This window comes from Chinchilla lanigera, unplaced genomic scaffold, assembly GCF_000276665.1.
Source record: "Chinchilla lanigera isolate Chin_1 unplaced genomic scaffold, ChiLan1.0 scaffold00047, whole genome shotgun sequence".
Classification (NCBI taxonomy): Eukaryota; Metazoa; Chordata; class Mammalia; order Rodentia; family Chinchillidae; genus Chinchilla; species Chinchilla lanigera.
The window spans coordinates 1274576-1292837 of NW_004955448.1; the positions used below are offsets into that span (position 1 = coordinate 1274576).

Consider the following 18262-nt stretch of genomic DNA (forward strand, 5'->3'; position numbering starts at 1 on the left):
TGCTCCCTGGGACTCCTGAGATGTGTCTGGACGTGTGTGCCTGTGACTACGGGTGACAGCCACACCGTGAGGCCTGCCCATGCCTCAGGGGTCAGCCTCGCAGTCATTCCTCTTTGGGCTAGAAGAGTGTGCGTGGGGTTGGAGTCTGGAGGGGGTGGCCAGCCAGGTGCATCTCCCCGAGCTGCACAAGCCTGTAGGAGGACATCCTGAGTCCAAATGGTAAATGGTTTATTTCCTTTGTTGTCTTTTCCTCCCCCACGGCCTCTGTCTTGACGAGGACTTATTAAGACAGACACAAAAGCAGTGGTAAAACTGATATTTTGCATTCAGCTCCCAGATGAGACTTTCTAAAATTCCAATTACCTCTACTTACCTTGTTAACCAAAGAAAGACTCAACAGCCCCATCATTTCCTGGATGAATTGAGCAACCCTCAGTGTGATATTCAAGGTCCTCTAATCTGGCCAACTTTATATTCCTCTCGCTATTGTGCTCACACATTTTTTACTCACCCTCTGAGGTCTCCTCACAGTTTTCCAAACACAGTGCGCATAATGTAAATCCCAGCCTTGTTTATGCTCTCCTGCCTGGAATGCCTTTCCCCTCAGTCTATCTGCAATCTAACCCCGTGAGGCCATTTGAGCTATTGTAACTTGGTTTGGGAAACAAGGTCCTGACTTCATGTGTTCCAGTTCCGCAAGGGTCACAACATGCTAAGGGAAGAGGAGAAGCAAGCTGCAGGAGGAAATGGTTGGATAGATCTTGGACATGCTGGATTTACAGCAAGGGCATCTTTTGTTCCTCCTTTCAAAGTAATATCCGATTTCAATCAGAGAACTGATGTTCAGGGAAATGTTTCCCATTTACTAAAGAATATATATGGGGAGGGGCTACAAAGGAAATTTTAGAGAATAAAAAATTTATTATATTTCCAACATCCCCAAATTACTTCTATTTTAATGTATATCCCTTCTAGCCTTAAAAAGAAGTATTTCTAATTTTATAAAAAGGAAATTATTGCATATATACTCCTTCATATATTTTATGTATTATGTTTAATAATATGACTGTCTTTTGTATCAATCAATACTGTTCCAAACAATTTCCTAACCATTTAAGGACAGACTAAATTGATTTTAAATTGTATTTAATCAATCATGTATTGTTAAACATTTAGTTTATTTCCACTTTTCCATTTTATAAACATTATATGTCTGTAATTGTTTTTTGAAAGAATTCTTCTTTTTTTTTTTTTTTTTTTTTTTTGGTTTTTTGGTTTTTCTCCGGTACCGGGAACCGAACTCACGACCTTGCGCTTGCCAGGCAGGCGCTTTTGCCGCTGAGCTAAATCCCCAGTGCCTTGAAAGAATTCTTCTAAAGAAAAGAGAAAATTGTAATCAAGCAAGGCCAATGTATCTAAAAGTATATCTTGATTTAGTATAAGTATCTTATATATTTTATATATATTTTTTTGCCTGTGAGTCTGATTGTTACAAAAATTAACCTGGTAGGGACTTATAAAATAAATAAATGAATCTGATGCTGGAAAAAAATTTTAAAAAAGGGGATGGAGGGAAAGGGGAAGAAGGAATTGATATTATGTACATGGGCCGAATCCCCACAATGAATGTAATCATTGTGTACCATAAACATGTACCGGTATCAGTAAAAATTTTTTAAAAAGAAATTCCTAACAAGTGACTTTATAATTGTTATAATTGTTTGGTAAATTATACTGACAGAGACATAATTTGTAGGTGTTCATTGTAAGAACAAAACAGTGTAGAGAGATTAAAAAACAAGATATACTACCCTATCATTCACTTCCCTAGAAATAAGCTATAGCTGTATTGGTGGCAATCCATCCCCAAATTGACAGACTATTTATAACAGTATTTTATTTGTTTCCTTCTATTTTCCTTTTCACCCAAATGGCTGAAATTTTATCTAGATACTCAGGTAGTAAAACTCACTAATGCCTTCATATTCTACACTGTATCATTATTTTTCTTTCAGAGCTTATATATGAGGTATTTCAGCAAAATCAAGATTAATTTTGACGTGGTATATTACAAATGTCAAGAACCTCTAGCACTCCATGCCTTTCTATCTGTATAAACATGTATTAAAAAAAACAACAACAACCATAAAACCCCTTTCTTTTAGCCTTAGGCTCCTTTTGTTTTGTGTTGTTTGTTTGTTTTTTTTCCCAGTACCGGGAATTGAACTCACAACCTTGCACTTGCCAGGCAGGCGCTGTGCTGCTGAGCGAAACTCCCAGCCCCAGGCTCCTCACTTGGAAAATCATGTGATGCTGCAACACTGTGTCACCTTCCTCCCGATAGCCAGAGTTTGTCCGGTTGGGACCGTGTGCTGGGAACTCCCATTCAGCCGCCTCACCAGCTGTTTGAGAAGGCAGCATTTCTCCCTGGATAATTCTGTACCTCATTGTTCTCCATTACCTAATACTGTGACAGGCGGGGACCCTTTCACCATCCTTTAGGTTTTGTTCTGAACGGCATAGTGACTGACTTATAGTAGTAGCTTCATGTACAGAGTTTTGAATCAAATTATTCATTGGTGGAATAAATGATGAAGAAACAAGGGCACATTATGACTTTTGTGGGTCATAGGTAACTTTGCCTTCATGGGCTCTTTTCTCCATTTAAAAGTGTCTTAACATTATATTTTACAACTTTGTTAGTATGAAGATGATTTTTAAATTATATATTAAAACGGTATTAGTATAAAGTTGGAACATTTATTACAGATTTATCATTATATTCCCTTTTCTTCTGATTTTAAAAGAAATAAAGCATTTTCATAGATCCTAGGCACTGTGCCTGATGGATCAGGTGTCCATTTGTATCTTAAAAGCACAGCGTAAAGAAATGTGATTCTAGGGGGAAATTCTTCACGGAGAACTGGTCAGACGTTTTACTTTTGCACTATTCATCTATAGTACAAGAACTCTGTGTGCATTGTCTTACAGAAGGGAGCGGCTGGTCGCTGAGCTGCCTACAGGAGGCAGCCCTGAGGTTTTGCTCTGTGGACAGCAAAGGAAGCTGAGAGAACAAATGGCAGAGAGTGAATCTTTGCGACAGTGCTCGAGCCACAGGCGCAATGGGCAGATAGGACTCGCCGGCAGGGCTTTGAGCACTTTGCCTAAGAGTTTGCCTTTATCCTGGAGTTATGCAGGGCTCTCTGTAGGGTGCAGAAGTAGAATGGATGGGCTGTGGCATCCGGGTGTCACGCGGGCAAAGGAAAAATCAGGTTCAATGTTCAAGCCTTGAGGGACAAAACACGCTATGACCGCCTTCCCTCCATCTTTGTATTGGCTGCTTATTGCTTCGGACTGGGCTCTTTACTTCTCCACCCACAGAACTGTTCACTCTTCCACACTCAGCTCAGGCATCACTTCTCCCTGGAAATCTAGGATTAAAATCCAATAGAGAGGGTCATCATATTCTTACTGGATAGTTAGGGAGAATTACTAAAGGAACTACTTACAAAGATATGAATGGGGTATAAGAAAACCAAAAACAATGGTACAGTGTTCCATAGCTGGTGCTGCTGCTGTCACTCCAGAGGCTGGGTAAGGCCAGGGAAGAGAAGGTGCTAGAACCGCAGGGAAAGAGTGGTGCACAGAAGACCTCCCAGCCTCCTAACCCCCAAAAAGCTGCATCTCTAAGCAGGGGATACATCCTCCAACCAGTCAGCAATGGTCATGAGAGAACTCTGAGAAAATTAACACCTCAGCTTTACTCTCCTCCTTTGGGCTCACTTTTGAAGGAGCTCCCCTTTGGGAGCAAATTCAAGTAGTAGCAGCAGAGGGCTCACTGACGCAGTCCTCACACATCAGCACCCAGGGCACAGAGCAGAGCAGAGGTTGCCCTGGAGAGGCATAGGGAAGGCCCTCCAACGCTGCCCTGACCATCGCCAGCCCCTGCTAGGTCAGCAGCTTAAGTTTATCAACACTCCACGATTCTCCCTAGCACAGCATTTCTCCGCCACTTCCCAACCACTCTGCAGTCTGCATAGCACCAACGCCAAGTCTTATCCATCTTTGATTCTTTCGTGTCTAGTACAGAGCCCAGGCCACAGAGAGACTCAATGAATGGTGAATAGACAGTGATTCCCCTACCAAATGCCAATTTCATATTCAAGCTTAATTTCCTACTCTATGATCTGCCGGTGCCTTAGGGTGGATTATGACAAGAAAGAACAAGTTTCTGCATCACAGGCTTGAAGTTTAAAAGCTCCCCAGAGAACACATACTTGCTGGTTTTATTTTTTGTGGGGGCGGATCAGTGTGTAACCCATCAATAAACATTTAACAGTTTCCTCTGCAAGGAGCTAGAGTTTCTACCAGAAATTAACGCATGTTGGGGAGTTATATTCCTTTTGTAACAAAGGGAATGCAAAGCAGTTGGAAACATGAAATTATTTCACCCAATAGATAGGATGGATCAAATAGAAAGGTGTGTGGGTAAATTAAATTTACCAAGTAAATGCAGTAGCTCGGAGCTCACAGCTGTTTCTCACTCTGCTGTTTACAGAACGCCGCAATCCAGCCACCAGGCACCAACAGGATGCCTGAGCTGCGCATCCCAGCAGACCGTCTTGTCTGCTCTGGTTTCTACATTCTCACTGCGCTCCCAGGTCGCCTATTCCTCCAATCCGTGCTCATTGAGGAGGTAGGGAAAACTGTTGTGGCAGTGATTTTCAGCACATCGTGTGATTCTCTAGTTTAATGTTCCAGGCCTTTTGGCGGGTGGCTCCCACTCCACCGTCAGTAATGTAACTGGCTCTCGGTCATGCATCTACAGCTCCTCTCACCTCTTATTAAAGACAGGGCTTTTGTTTTTACATGGCTGTGAATTCTCACCCCTTCCCTTACCTAGTAGGCGCTCACAGGGAATTTCTGATTCATAATCCCACTAACTATATCAACGCTGCACCCCTTGCCGTAATAATTCCACACTTGCTGAAAGTGGATGGCAGCAGTGTGAAATTATTTAGCTTCCTCCCCATTCAGCTACTGACCCTATAGGTGGGTGATTTCGTGCCTATCTCCACAAAGCCTGGAGAGCTCTGAATTCCATGAAAAAAATCAGAAGTGCTGCCAGCTTGTTACCTGGTTCCTCTCTGCGTCCAAACACAATACAAAACAAGCTCCTGTTTCCAAGCTGTACATAAATAGACGCTGTTCTTCAACTTCAGAAATGTCCTTGGCACAGGACATATAAGCCTAGCAGCCCCAGGAATTCTCCTCCTTCACCTTACAGACTCATGGCTGACACCCTGGAGACCCCTTCCAGGAAATGAATCTTCATCTATCCTGATGACACTGCGTTAGGGAGGAAGTGAGTGCTGTTTCCCCAAATAGTCTCCAGAAACTGGAGCCAAACCATGGGAATTCATGGATTTTTTCCGTGCTTCCTTCTCTGAGATTCTACTGCCAACGAGGGCCACCGTGTTGCACAAATCTGGGTGAATGACCCTTCCTGGGGGTGTAAAATGTGGCAGGTCTTGTTGAAGTTTGCCTTGAGCCTTGTGAAAACAGATATACTCCTTGTTATCTGCTCTTCTCTGCCTTGCTCTCTGTGCCAGGTCCCAAGACACAAATCTGGATGGACTGCAGCAATTTTGCTTTTTGCCCTATGACTTCCCACTAGCCAACCCTAGCAGGAGATCGGAAGGTCGGGAAGGAGGAGGGGGGTGACCTGTGAACCTGCTCATTGCTAGGTTGCTATGGTTTTGCAACTGAAGGCCACATCCCCTGACCAGCAGTCCATTTAAAGCTCTGGCAAGCTCTGCTTACTGTGGTGTTCCTAGCTCTGGCACTGCATTATCTCTTGTTGCCTGCATCTTTCTAGATGTTTCCTTTTAATTTAACTCAGTTGGGGGATGCATCATTTCTTCCTTGTTGTAATCTTTACTAATATAGTGGTAAATCACTCAAAGTCCTGGTTCCTTAGAGAGTATGTGAGTGTAGAGGAGGGAGGGAGAGAGAGAGGGAGCAAATACTGGCATGTGTACACATCTTAGATAGAGATAAGGGCAAAAAAAGTATAAGGAGTAATGGGAGGTGTTTAGGGAAGGAGGGCTCCTTAAAGTGGCCAGGAATGGTCCTAATGAAGAGGCAACATCTAATCTTAGGTACCAAAATGAGAAAGTGAAGCTGTAGCGACACTTGGGGAGGAACACACGGGGCTGGCACAGCAGATGAAAAGGGCCTCAAAGGGGAAGATGCTGGGCAGGGGCAGAGTAGGAGACCAGCTCAGGGAGCAAGCGTAGAAGGGAGTTTTGGATTTTACCTTAAGGATACTGAGAGGTCGAGCTGACTTTGGATGAAAGAGTAATGACGTTCACTGTCCTAACAAACCAGGTTAAACAAGAGTTTGGCTGAGGAAAATGTAACAAAAGGACTATTTACAAAGCTGTGGGTAGGATAAGAAAACCAATAATGGGTGGAGAATCTCCCAGGAGCCAGCAACAGAGAGAAGCTCCTATCCCCTTATACAGGAAGAGGGGAGAGGGAGCTGCCACTGGCACCTGGGAGAAGACAGAGCCGTGAAAATGGGGCCACCAGACAGGATGCGGCACCTGGCGCTGACTTCTAGGGGCCTGTTAGCAGAGTCTGGGAGGTGGAGGTGGTAGGGACGCATAGAGCCATAGAGCCATAGTGCCATAAGAGTCCGTGGAGAAGCTGGAAAGAAAGAATTTCACGTCCCAATATTTGCTAGCCAACCCAAAGAGTTTTCATAAATTTAGCACCTCCAAGCCTCAAGCTGACCTGAGAAGTTCTACTGGAAGGCAGTAACAGGCCATGGGGATGGTGGTAAAGGGTGAGGCGGGCTCCGCTGAAGGGCATTCAGACGGAAGCCTTTCACAACCCTGAATTCAGGAGTGTGTCTGGTTCTCAGAGCCAAACCACGGCTTCAGCGATGATTTATTCAGCTGGCTTCCCAGGCTTGAAAAACTTTCCAAAGTCCTTTTATCACTGCCTTACCACTGCTGTTCGGGGGCCAATAAAACCCAAAAGGTCCCTGTTTGGGGTTAGCCACGGCAGCACCGACTCACAGCTGTTTTCACTGAGGGCCGTCGTGTAGTCCTTGCAGACTGATTGACAGGTGGCTTCCCACGCCATGGTCCTCCACTGAGAAAACCCAGATGAAATTCTAAGGAAAGAAAACTATTTGGGCATTACTCAGGAAAAGTAAATACGCCCAGCCTTTTAAATTTGTTTTCCTCTTCTGATTTCTGTTTCTTTGTAAGACACGTCTGAAAAAGAACAAAACACTCCAACTACCACAAAGAGAGGCGTCGTCCTCCCGGTGAAGCTCAGCTGCTCCTCACTGGCATTTGTCTTATCCTGTGGTTTCCAAATGTTTTTAACAGAACTCTTTTTCCAAATAAAACTTGCCACAGAATTTTAATGTGCAACACAGGCAAAATCCACATGATCATTTCTTAGATAACTCCAAGGGTCCTGATCCAGCCAGAGTGAGCAGAACGTGTGTGTGGTATATGAAAGTATAATTTACACATGGTAAAACTCACCATTTTAATTGCCCACAATTCCAGCAGTCTGGAAGGCTGAGGCAGAAACTTTGCAAGCTTGAAACCAGCCTGGGCAACTTAGCAAGATCCTATATCTAAAGAAAAAAAAAAGGAAACAACAAAGACTGAGGTGGAAGCCCTGGTGGCACCACTGCAAAAGCACGTGTAGAGTGAGGTCTGACCCAAGAAGTGGCGTCAAGTGTGCAGCAGGCTGCCTGACAGAGCTGCCCCCTGCCCCAAAATGCCTTCTTAGGTCTCGGGACTGAAACTCCTTGGCATTTTATAATGAAAGGAAGAAAGTGTTGGCTGCCTTTCCTTTATGTTACTTTTAATTATAAAGAAGAAATCAATTCTTACGCTGAAGAATACAGATGCTCCTCCATTTTGGATTGACTTGCATCTCAGTAAACTTATCCTAAACTGAAAGTATCTTCACTGAAAAATGCACACCTAACTTGCTGAACATCACAGCTTAGCAGCACAGCACACTGCACTGTGCTTCCTGTGTGATCGCGTGGCTGACGGGGGCCTGGGGCTGCCCGCCCCTTCCCAGCATCCCAAGGGATCGTCATACCACATCTGTCTAGCCTGGGAAGGGTCAAGACAGAATTCAAGGCATTTTGAAGAACTGTTTCTACTAAAAGCCTATTGATTTTGCACCATTTTAAAGTCAAAAGGTACTAAGTTAGACCATTATAAATCATGAACCATCTGTACAAGGGAAAAAATTGGTTCAAAAGTAAACCTAGGCTGCCAAAACTCTTCCAAAGGCAAAGTCTATCCCAAGACTTCACCTGGGAAGTTCAGCTTTGTCCGCAGCTCATCTGACCACCCCATTGCAAGAATCTTTTGGGCTCTCAGACCTGCCATACTACTGATAAATAGCTTTAGCCCCTTCTCAAAAGCCATACTACCTGCTGATGTTCTTCCTGAAAATATTTCTTTTCTAAAATATGTCATCTTTTAGCTATGTTTTAATAGTCACTACACTTAATCTCAACCAAAAGGCTGAGAAGTGATTATTGTGCCTGAATACTTAAAACCTGCTCTAGAAACTCATACTTTTATAAACTAGACGGACTATAACCATTGATAACGTGTTACAAGAATTATGCCTTGTTAGTTTTATTATTTTGAGTCTCCCTGTTATCGCCTGTGCTTGAAATAATGGCTCCATACTGTTCTGTGCCTATAAACTGAACCACATCCTTCAGTTCAAGAATTTTCCTGAAAGTGAATTTAAAGTATTGAAACCAGAGATGAATCTGAGGGAGTACAGTTGCCATTTAGAAGGAAGAAGATGCATTAGGGGGCACTTTGCACTTGCCCATTAATCTTTTTTTTTTTTTTCCCTCCGGTACCAGGAATCGAACTCACAACCTTGTGCTTGCCAGGCAGGTACTTTGCCGCTCAGCTAAATCCCCAGCCCCTACTTGCCCATTCATCTTGTCCAACACATCTGGAGGCCTCTTCCCCGCAGGCCCATGTGTTCCCTGGGCTCACACAGACCACAGCTGCAGCAGACAGCAAGCTGGTCAAGCTGCTCTGTAATGAACTGAAAGCTTCCTCCTGCAGGTAAAGAATGCTGCACCAAGGGCGGGCACACATGCTCCCTGAGCAAAGCAGAGAAATCATAGAGGAAATGATTCCTGCATTGGGTCTCGAAGAGTGCAGGGGATGTGCTAGGTGGAAAGGAAAAAGTTGCGCCTCCATGAAGAAAAAGGGGCTTGCGAGAGGGAGAAGCTGGTGAGAAAGTAAGCAGTGAGAAGCTGGTGTGGGCACTGAGAGGTGGGTGGAGGGGAGCTAGGGAGGACCGTAGGGTCATAGCACAGAGCTGCTTGCTCTCTTCTCTGATTTGGACTTTCACCTACAGCCAGTGTGGGCGAACAAAGCACTTTGGGTGCAGTACGGTCTGTGATATTCTGAAAGATCCTTCTGGTACCCGAGGTGGGAAAACCTGGTAGAGCCTGTGCCACGGTGCATCTGAGAGAGTTGTATGAGCATGAAGAGATCCAGAGGAGATGAAGGGAATCCTGCCCAGACACATGTGGGATGCTGAACTGGTAGATGTAGAATAAAGGCCAGGATATTGAAGGAGCAAATGAGTTTACTTAGTATGTTGCTTTGGGGTTATTTTCAAGGAGAAACTACATAATACAGGACACATATTTTATAAGATTATTTATAATAGTCACCCAAAGAATGATATGCAAAAGAGTGCAGGCAATCTGTCCACAAACTATAGACCAAGGAATCCAGCTGAGGGCCTGGATCCTGCTATAATGCCCTGCATGAGTCTGGCTGAAGACCTAGAGCCCATAACAATGCCTCCCATGAGTCCAGCTGGAAGCCCAGAGCCCATGACAACATCTCATGCAGGCCTGTTTCACGGATTTGCACTGGGAAAGCCCAAAGGTCAGTGGTAGAATCTAGAAAGTCTGTGTCAGCGGGATGAAGGATCTGTGCTAGCAGGCTGAGAGATCTACACTGGAGCCAGGAAACGATGCTCAAAGTAAGAACCAGAGCTCCCCTGAAAAGTACCACAGCCATCCTCAGCAACAGTGAGGTCTCGAGCTCCTCCGATGATCACAACGGCTGAGTTCCCATCAGGAAAGCCAATGCAGCAAGCTCCTCCAGGACACTGGTGGTACACAATCTTCCTCTCTGGAGCCAGGAAGCAATGCTCAAAGTGAGGACCAGAGCTCCCTCAAAGTGACCTGAAGCCATTCTCAGTGCCAACAAGGCCCCGAGCTCCTCAGAGGATGGAAACAGCCTAGTTCATCAGGAAAGCCAGCATGATGAGCTCCTCCAAAGCAACCAACAGCTCCTTACGGCTTCCACCAGCTCCCAACAGTCTTTCCCAGTTTCCAACAGCCTTACTTCTTCTTCTCCCTTTCTGCCTCTTATGCTGCTGGCCACAGTCCTCAGGTGGGCCTCCCACACCCAGCACCACGCTTACTCAGTTCAGCTGGGGGTTATAAGTTGGCCACCAGTTGTCAATCCACTACACTTAGCAACCCTACTAACACTGAAATAGGGACCATTATGTCCTTTCTATAGGTGACAAAATTGAGTTTCAAAAACCTTAAAACTTACATGAATTTACATTTAATGAATGGTGAAAGCTATCCTTAAAAAGTCCCATCAAACTATGCTTTGGAGAGAGGAGCTTGGGCCTTGGAAAACAGTGTTTGGTCAACATGCTGCAGGGGCATCATGGAATGAATGCGAAAGGGTTTGCCTCATCTCCTTCTCACTCATTCTCTTTCTCTTCCTCCTTCCCACATCTGGGGAAAAGAGATTTGCGTAATAATATGTTAGCATTTGAGAGCATTTCAGAAGAGCCCGCTGCCAGCTGCCTTGTCTGACACAGATGCACCCCCTTGATCATATTGCTTTTGGGTACGTGACCTCCTTCCTCCTCCCCAACTGCTTCAGAGATAAAAGGTGGCAGCGAGGGATTTATCCTTTTACTCATAACGTTGTTGCTGTAATTTACAGCTGCTGTAACTTGTGTATAGAACTGTGGCCATGATATCGTGGAATGAGCTATCATTCAGTCCCCAGAGAAAGAAATGCAGAGCCCTGTTTCTTCCAGCTGTAAATTGCCTCAAAACCCACAGACAGCTGCTGACGTAGCCAGACAATGGAAACCAAGGTTTGCGAGCCATCCACAACAAATGGATTTTTTTTCTTTGTCCCTCTTTCCATATCTTCGCTAGTGTCAACATAGTTTTAGGTACTAGAAGGCAATCAGGACTAGAAACTGAGCTATACATGCCAAATTTGGGGGATGCCCTGAGAGAATCTTAGAATTGGTTCAATTTGCAGACAATAGAGCCTAATCGAGTTAGGAAAGGGTAGTTTGACTACTCCTGTGGTCAAACCAGTGATAAGTCTTCCAGGAACCATGGATCTGTTTTTTGGGTGTTCTTAGGATTCGTTGTAGCAAGCTAGTGATTCTCCCGCCCTGGTCTGTCCTGGGATTTCCAGTCATGGGCAGGTGTAACAGCCTGTCCTGTGGTTAAACTCAATGCTCTAAAATGACCCACTGAGCTCATGGAGGAGGGAAGGAGTCCCCCTGAGACCTGCTCAGGTCCTACATGGCCAGGTGTGCTCAGTGTGTTCGCACATGACTGTGGACACAGAGCACCAAGGGCACTCTGGGCACTTCGTGCTGTGTTCTCATTTCATCTGTGCTGCAGCCCTGCAAGTCAGATATTATCATTCCATTGTATAATCGAGAAGATTAAGTCAGCACAAGTAAGGAGAAGTGAAAATATAACCCAGACTATACTCTTGCCTCTATGATTTACATTTTTGGGGGAGGTAAGACGAGATTTCTCTTTTTAAAAAGTATGAAATTCTTCTATTGTTATTGCATGTGTAAGTCCTCAAATCAAATAGTTCTGAGATATTATTTACTTAAAAACCTAATAGTTCTGAGATATTATTTACTTCTTCAAGTTAATAATTTCCTACTTGTATGCTTGTGGCTTCAGATGTTTAGCTCATGCTCTGGGATTAGATGGTTTGGATTCAATCCCATCTCTGCCAATTCTCACCAATGTGGCTTTCATCAAGTAACTTAACATCTCTGTGCCTAAGTTAGTGAATATTGCTTTGGTTTATAAAAAAGATAAATGGATGTAATATATGGCTTGTGTGGTTGACAGACTGATGGCCCCAAGTGCACCAGGCCTCCCAGTATTTATTTTTCTGTGGTCCTCCTGTCTATTGATTCTCAACTTGATTGGGTAACTTGTTTTGGCCATTGGGGCACTAGAGAGTAGTATGGAAGCAGAATCTTAATATGTGCTTATGCCAAGGGATTGTTCTCTTGGGGCCCTGAGCTATTGCACAGGTTGGCTGTCTTGTTGGAGAGACCACCTGGAGAAGAAAGAAATGCCCAGCCGAACCCTAGCTGTTCCAGCTGTCCCAGCTGAGGCACCACACAGCTACCCTGGTGATCTCAGGGTAGCCAGCTGAAGAACCATTCTGCTGAGCTCAATCAACTCATACAGCTTGTAAAAGAGTGCATTATGCATCTAAGTTTTGTGGTAGCTTGTAGAGTGCACTTAAAAATATTAGCTAACTTAAGGTTTTTATCCTTATTCATTGACTACTTTCTCTGAAATAATGAACATTATTAACTTGAATAATAAAGAAAGTAAATTATAATCAATATGTACCAAACTGTGTTCCTCAGCAACTCATTTACTGAAAAAATGCTGTGTTCCTACAGTTTACACAGCAACAATTCATTGCCTCCAATTTTATAGAATAATATCCCCAGTTATGCCTTTAGAGTAAATTTGAAGGCTTAGATTTGCCAAGAAGAAATTTTAAAATTTTTCTTCATGTTTGGATCACCATTACTTATTGAGTAACCGCAGATTTATTCATTTTCCAAACCTTTTAAGACTACCTGGGGGAGGGGCTGGGGATTTAGCTCAGCGGCAAAAGCGCCTGCCTGGCAAGCGCAAGGTCGTGAGTTCGGTTCCTGGTACCGGAGAAAAACCAAAAAAAAAAAAAAAAAAAAAGACTACCTGGGGGAATTAGTGCAGAACCAGATCTTGTTTCATATACTTGCTGACCCTTCTGAAGAGGAAGTTGAAAAATCCTCAACACTACATCAAAACCACAGACTCTCAGGGATAAAAGGGCCTTTGAAAGATCAGCCAGTCTGTACTCTAGGTAGGTATTTCATCTCAGCTTCCAGAGAGCTGGCAGAGATCCTGTTTGTAAAGTTCTGTAAGCAGTGTTCCCTGGGTAGCAGCCACCGAGTCCTTCATGCGTGGCACTGCTGTTTCCAGGGAAACCTGGAGGCGGTATTCACTGTGCGTCATTCTTGAGGTTGCTGCATGATGGTCTGCTACAGTTTAGGGTCATGTTTTCAGCCACAAAGTGCCCCTTGGTGGGAAACTGTCAGCTCCTCGTCCCTTTTACCCACAGCTTCTACTGGGCATAGGGGAGTTAAAATGAAATTGTGAGGTAGGGGAATTTTATGTGTTCTTCCCCCACTGTTTTTGTCAGCATGGGCAGGTCTTCATCCTCTTAAGGATTAGTCTGCCTTCAGTTCTTTACAGAACACGTGCATTTTAATTTTGCATTATCTATCCCTCTACATTCGCATCTTGTGCAGAATCTCTATGTGTGCATGTGCAATGTATGTAAACCTACAACTCATCCAGTCATGGAAGTAAAGACTTTATGCCCTTAATTTTGAAATCAGACAGTAAGTGGAGGCTTACTCCCTAGATTTATCTGCACTAGTCATTTTAAGATACGAATGTGGGAGGGAGCAAGAATCAGGGAGGGGACAGAAAAAATACTTGGCTTAGAAACAAACATTCACAGAGGACCTCAAATTTATACTTTTTATTGCTTCCAAATGGGTTTATAAATATAAATCTAGACACAATTGCTTCTCATTCAACTCTAAATTTATGCCCTGTGATCAGGCCATCCCTCTTCTAGGATCATACGAATTAATTAAAAAAAAGAAAAACCTAACTTCTGTAATTACCTATGAATCTTGCAGCTATATGCCAGTGCATGTTTTTGAATTAAAAGTTATAATTTGTTAAATATAAACATTAAAAACTACCATAATTTTGTAATTCTATGTAGCAATTAAAAAATAATAGCTAAGCATTTGTGGAGGGCTTATGATATGCTCACAGCTTCACAGGAAACTTTACAGCAATTCAGTGAAAATAGGAACTACTTCCATCCCACTTGACAGCTGAGTAAACCAAGGCACAGCCTAGGGAGAAATATGCAGAAGGGAACAGGCAATTAAGCTGCAACGCTGGGGTGTGACCAGGTGCAATCTGACTCCAGAGTCCACATGCAGAACTCTCACATCTGTTTCTCACTTTCAGATGTCTCCACGTGTGCAGGGCCCCTTGTGATCTCCAAGCAGTGCTGGTCGGACAGAGGACAGTGGGAGGGCGAGGATGGCACTACATCAGAAAGGAAGGGCCCCCTGGCCTGTGTTTGTTGAAACACAGAACTGCAGCACTACTGGAGCAGAAGTGGATGCAGCTGCCTTTCTGGAATCTTCCCAGCTGTTTTCCGCCTTGCTCTCCAGCTGTGCTCCAGAGCCCCTTACTTCTCCCTCTGTTCCCAGGTTCTCCCTCGCTGCTCCCCCAGGCTTCCTGCCTCACGCTGTGCTCTCTCAGGCCTGGCCTGTGTCTCACTCCCCGATCCAGACTCTGGAGGGTTTCTCAATAAAGGCCGTGCCTTTGCCCAGAGTCAGTCGCGGAAACCCCAGGGCCCGGAATTCCTCCTCCCTCGGCCTCTGAGGTGACCCTTCCAGCCTCCATCTGGGGTGCGGAGGGGGAGTGTGGGAGTGGAGAGGACCTGAAAATGAGAGGAAGGCAGGAACACAGCAGGCCCTGTCCGCTCTGTCAGGGTCTGGTAACAAGTGTGTGGGAGAGATGTGAGTTTCACAGCCTGGCGGTGTCATGGAAACCTGCTGACACTGCAATTCATCCTGTGTGCAGTGACATGGGGACAATTTTTTATTCACCAGAACGCCAGTGAGGCTGGGCCACACAGAGAGGCCTGGTCATGGCTGTTTGAGTCAGGCTCCATAGACAGGCATGAGAATTCACAATGCCTACAAGATGTGTCAGGCCTGAAAATAAAAGGATTTCAACAACAGCAAGATAAAGCATAAAATAAAATTAAATGTCTAATTAAATGCCTACAAACCGTAATAGCACATCACCTAGTTAGTCACAGGTCAACTCATGTAAATAATCATAATATGGAATGTGAATGTGTTTCCATATGATCTTAAATGCTGCCAATGGAGACAGAATTAAATGTGGGTGAGGATCTGTAGGAGAGGGTTGCAGGTGGGCACCACAAATCCTTAATAGGGACTCAGTGAGACAATGAAGGCTGTACTAAAGACACCCACGTTTCCGCAACGAGCCCCTCCCATGCCCCATTAATCTTGAGTAAAATTCCAAAGATTACAATCTTGGTACCATTGAATGTCTTACAGAAGTCAGCAAGGGGAGTGGGAGAGGATTGGGCATGAAGATCTGGCTCTATCACACACCCTAAAACTGAGCCCACCTGGATCTACTTTTTTTTTTTTTTTTTTTGGTTTTTCTCTGGTAAAAGAGTTAGTTAATGCTTTTTTTTTTTTTTCTTTTTGGTTTTTCTCCGGTACCGGGAACCGAACTCACGACCTTGCGCTTGCCAGGCAGGCGCTTTGCTGGTGAGCTAAATCCCCAGCCCCTCCTGGATCTACTTCTAGCTGGACCTCTGTCGTCTGTGGATCCAGGAGCAACTTTGTCCCCTGAACAAGGAGCAGAGCCTCCTGACAGGTCCTCCGCTTCCAGTCCTGTCTTCTGTACAGTCTTCTCTCTACAAAACAGAGGCAGTGGTCATTTAAAATCAGAAGTCAGATGCCTTCAGATCCCACTTAGAAAGGTCTGACCTCCTCCTCCTTGACAAAGCCCGGTGTGATCCGACTCCTGCAGGCCGCCTGACCTCCAACGCAGGCCTGCTCTGCCGAGCGCAGCCAACCCCAGCCACTGACATCTCCCTTTGTCTTCATAAAGATGTCCTGCTCACCCTGCCACAAAGCCTCAGCCCTGGTTGTTCCTTTGCCTGGAGCCCCTCCCCCAGACAGCAGCCCAGAAGCTGTCCCTTCCGGCCCTCGCCCGGGCAGCCTTTCAGGGAAGATTCCCTTGACTCCCAGGGAATTCACTATATCTGAGGATCTCATGTGACCTTGTTTCACTTTTTTCATCAAACTGATCATTATCTGAAAATGTCTTTTCATGCATTTAATTCTTTCACTTTTGTTTATTTGTTTGCATGCCTCCAACCTACTGGAGCGTAAGTCCCACCAGAACGGGAACTTGCCTGTGGTTTGCACATCGTGTTGCCTTTGTATATACTAATGCCTGGGGCTTAGTAGGTGGCCAGTAAGTATTTGTGGAAAGAATAAGTAAAATGATAAATAGACTTGAGCTAACATCGCCCACAAGAGTGTAGAAATCATGGGGATTCTTTGAGGTTCTAAGGTTGGAGGTAAGCTAATAGTTCCTAGTTTCTAAGTAGCATCTCGTTTTTGTATGTGTTTAATTATACCCTACCTAACTGCAAAAGAATATGGGATCATTTTCAATTACATATGTATAATATATATTATATTATGTATATATACATATATGTATTATGGATATATGTACATATATGTATAATATATATTATATTATATATGTAATATACATGTTGTGAAAGGAAATAGTAGGTATTAGGAGGAAAATAAGATGAAGTGAAAGTAAGATTAGTAATTAAAATAATATCACAAAGTCACAAATTTCTTCTTATGCTGCTAAAAGTGCACTGGAAATTCAACTTTGAATCTCCCCTTTTCCTTTTCTGACAGAGCCTTTCTAAGTTGCCCAGCCTAGCCTTGAACTCTGGATCTTCCCTTCTCAGTCTCTCTAGTAGCTGGTTTCACAGGCATGTATCATCTGAACTTTGAACTTCATAGTAGACAATGATAAATTATCTGTGTTAAAGTCCTTTCAAAACAGAAAACCATAAAATTTGTCCTTGTTAAAGTTTTACCTGGTAGCTGTGAAACATGGCGACTATGTACGGTATGACAGGTGTTCCTGAGCAGTGTGACTAATTCTAACTGGTACATTCAGTTTGTCACCAATTATTATTTACTGAACATCTACACTCACGAGCCTTACGCACGCCACCAAACTCGTACGCCTTTCTCCAGTGCTGCTCCAACAACCTGGCAGGACTCTGAACACTCAGAACAAGTAGACAAGCCCAACCTCTAGGAAGAAGAGATGCAAGAGATGCAAAAGTTGGTGAAAAATTCGTATCTGCGCTTCATTTGTAGTCTCCTTAATATTACTGAGGTCCATTTTCTTCACATTGCCTTCTCAGCACTGTGCTCTAGAAGAAAGCTCCTTAATTGGTTTAGGGTTTTTTTTGTTTTGTTTTGTTTTTTGACAATTTACGTGTTTTTCAAAGCTCTCTTTGGAGTATGTAATAAGTTCATACTTAGGCAGTCTAGTATAATGTTTGCTTTGTAGGTTGGGACTAAAAGAAACTACTTATTTTATTTTTTGTCACTTAAATAAATAAATTCAGATTTAACTTATCATGGTAGAAGATTACATTCCATTTCCCCTGCAAAACAACATTTCAGGAAAGTGACATAAAGTAGGGGCTGGGGATTTAGCTCAGCAGCAAAAGCGCTTGCCTGGCAAGCGCAAGGTCGTGAGTTCGGTTCCTGGTACCGGAGAAAAACCAAAAAAAAAAAACCAAAAAAAAAAAAAAAAAAGAAAGTGACATAAAGTGTCAGACAGTACCAGTTACTGGCACTGGATTTTAGCCTGACTTTATCTCTACTAGTCATGAGATTTGAGGAAAATTATAAATCTTGGATTTTGGTGTCCCCCTTTATAAAATAACTTACCTTATTTTCCTCTCACATTTCTTGTAACGATCAGACATGATGGTGTATGTCAATGTGCTTTTGGAAAAGTATCACTCCTCTGCAGATGCAAGATTATATATTATTAATGGGAGAAATCTTGATACATAGAGCTAGGCGCCTATCCAAATAAAGTGTGGGAAACTATTACGGCTCAAGGTTAACCAGAGATATCATTTTAAGATCAAAATTAAATTGTAAA

General features: G+C 43.7%; 1 protein-coding gene across 2 annotated transcripts; it reads left to right on the plus strand.

Moving 5' to 3' along the window:
- The first annotated feature begins 3917 nt into the window (after positions 1 to 3917).
- Positions 3918 to 15712, plus strand: LOC106149544. 2 transcript variants are annotated; one of them, XM_013518674.1, is made up of 2 exons: positions 3918 to 4696; positions 14453 to 15712. In XM_013518674.1, exons 1-2 carry the CDS (start codon positions 4437 to 4439, stop codon positions 14802 to 14804), a joined length of 612 nt encoding a protein of 203 aa, XP_013374128.1. In that variant the 5' UTR covers positions 3918 to 4436; the 3' UTR covers positions 14805 to 15712. The 2 variants fall into 2 exon arrangements, 1 of the variants encoding a protein (XP_013374128.1); XR_001235798.1 differs by lacking the exon at positions 3918 to 4696 and adding an exon at positions 5205 to 5365.
- Positions 15713 to 18262: the final 2550 nt, after the last annotated feature.

Bases quoted from the DNA above. Each gene is read 5' to 3' on its own strand.
- LOC106149544 (XM_013518674.1), top strand. From the start codon at position 4,437: ATGAAATTATTTCACCCAATAGATAGGATGGATCAAATAGAAAGGTGT. The intron at 4,697-14,452 runs GTAGGGAAAACT...TCTCACTTTCAG, and splicing joins AATCCGTGCTCATTGAGGAG to ATGTCTCCACGTGTGCAGGG.